Source organism: Mandrillus leucophaeus, unplaced genomic scaffold (assembly GCF_000951045.1).
Source record: "Mandrillus leucophaeus isolate KB7577 unplaced genomic scaffold, Mleu.le_1.0 Scaffold248, whole genome shotgun sequence".
NCBI classification, from domain to species: domain Eukaryota; kingdom Metazoa; phylum Chordata; class Mammalia; order Primates; family Cercopithecidae; genus Mandrillus; species Mandrillus leucophaeus.
The window spans coordinates 487,893-489,952 of record NW_012102565.1 but is presented as its reverse complement, the minus strand read 5'-3'; the positions used below and the strand labels follow the sequence as shown (position 1 = coordinate 489,952).

General features: G+C 49.4%; 1 protein-coding gene across 4 annotated transcripts in view; it reads right to left on the bottom strand.

Moving 5' to 3' along the window:
• The window catches only part of BLVRA (biliverdin reductase A), a 62,909-nt gene that overhangs the window by 30,164 nt on the left and 30,685 nt on the right, over window positions 1–2,060 (bottom strand). Inside the window, exon 3 of one of the 4 annotated variants that reach the window (XM_011983215.1) lies at window positions 969–1,090. The exons of the other annotated variants lie outside the window; for them this stretch is intronic. Coding sequence (XP_011838605.1) covers window positions 969–1,090 — 122 coding nt within the window. The remainder of the gene's footprint in view (window positions 1–968; window positions 1,091–2,060) is intronic. 4 annotated transcript variants of the gene reach the window in all.

The window sequence follows — 2,060 nt, the reverse complement described above, 5'->3', positions numbered from 1 at the left end:
GGGGCAGGGAAGAAGAAACAAGGTGGTAAGTTTGATTCTGACTGGAGATAAATGAATCCTTAAAGAAAAGCGGAAGGCTGGGTGTGGTGGCTCATGCCTGTAATCTCAGCACTTTGGGAGGCTGAGGCAGGAGGAACACTTGACCCCAGGAGTTTGAGACCAGTCTAGGCAACATAGGGAGAAACTGTCTCTACAAAAATAAATAAATAAATAAATTAGTCAGGCATGGTGGTGTGTGTCTGTAGTCCCAGCTACTCAGGAGGCTGAGGCAGGAGGATCACTTGAGCCCAGAAGGTCAAGACTGCAGTGAGCTGTGATTGCACCACTGCACTGCAGCTTGGGTGACAGAGTGAGACCCTGTCTCAAAAGAAAAAAAAAAAAAAGTGAGGCTCAAAATTACCAATGGGAAAAGAACACATGGTGTTTAAAAGATGGGCTTTGGAAACAGACTTCTGCTCAACTTCAGTTCTTAGACTTTCCAGCTGTGTGACCTCAGGCAGATTACTTAACCTTTCCGTGGTTCAGCCTCCTTATCTGTAAACTGGGGGGTTGATAACACTACCTAGAAGGAAATATCACATGTAGAGCCCAGAACCACCTAGGACGGCTGTCATGATGACTATGTCAGGATTCCCTGGTGCACACTGAAAGCCTTTCAGGCCAAAGCACCATACATACGTTGGCTGTGCCCCTTCTCTAACTGTCAGCCTTGAGCTCACCCTCCTGCCTCTGTCTTCCAGTCTCCCCAGGCCAACCTACTGTGCATCCCAGCTGCAGGCCCAGCAAGCTTCAGTTCCCAGACCCATCCCAACCTGAGATCTCGTGGGGCTGACCCTAAACACTAAACACTATTCTCGGTCAGGAGATGGCTCTCCCTGCCCTGGGTCTGAAAAATCTCCATGTCCTGCGGCTAATCTGCCTCACTGGGCTTTCCACAAATTGTGAAGCACAAAGACAGTGTGAGCCACCTGGACACAAAGCCAATCAGGTTCAGGAATGCTGAGGAAGGGTGTGGATTCCGCAAGTCCCTCATCCGCACGGAGCCGGCTCTGCCAACACCAACCACCACCACGCCAAACTTCCTCTCGGGCTGAAACACAAAGGACCAAGGTGGAGTTTGAAAACACTGCAGCCATTGAGCAGAGAACAACAAAATAAAGGAGCCAGCAGGGTCCCGACCAGCAAGTTGGAAGCCAGCCCAGAACACACAGGAAGCCACGGCATCAGGATGGGATGAGACAGTCCCCAAAATGGTGGCTTGGAGAGAAGTCAGTCCCGCCAAAACCTGTTCCTGAAGGTGCTCCACCATATCTTCAGGTTGAAAACCTTCCGAGCACCCACAGAAAGTGTTCCCCCAATTTGGCTCTCCACTTCTACTGCCCCATCTCCAATAATGAAGGAGCTCTCCTCATTAAGCCAGACCCAGCCCATGGCCTGGTACTTCTGCCCTCCCTGGGTCCCTCTTCCAGTAGACACGTGAATCTGATACTGCTGGGAGTCATTCAGAGGGCACAGCTTCTTCATCAGATGCTGGCAGAGGAGGCAAATGGGCAAACCATGATTGGTCACCTTACTCAGCTTGGGAACCACAGGCTTTTACTCTTCACTACAGCCTTCTGAGTTCCACATTTAAGATACTGTGGTATCTTAAATATTATTTAAATGCACTGCTGGAGGCTGTATGTGAGCAGTATTACAGTGAAAAATCAAACCAACTTTTAAGTTATACAGCAACTCAGTATAATAAAAACTGATAAAAATTATCTCCATGCACTGGGCGTGGTGGCTCACGCCTGTAATCCAGCACTTTGGGAGGCCGAGGCAGGTGGATCACTTGAGGTCAGGAGTTCGAGACCAGCCTGGCCAACATGGAGAAACCTCGTCTCTACTAAAAATACAAAAATTAGCAGGATGTAGTGGCAGGTGCCTGTAATCCCAGCTACTTGGGATGCTGAGGCAGGAGAATTGCTTGAACCTGGAAGGCAGAGATTGCAGTGACCCAAGATTGTGCCACTGCACTCCAGCCTGGGTGACAGAGCAAGACTCTATCTCAAAAAAAA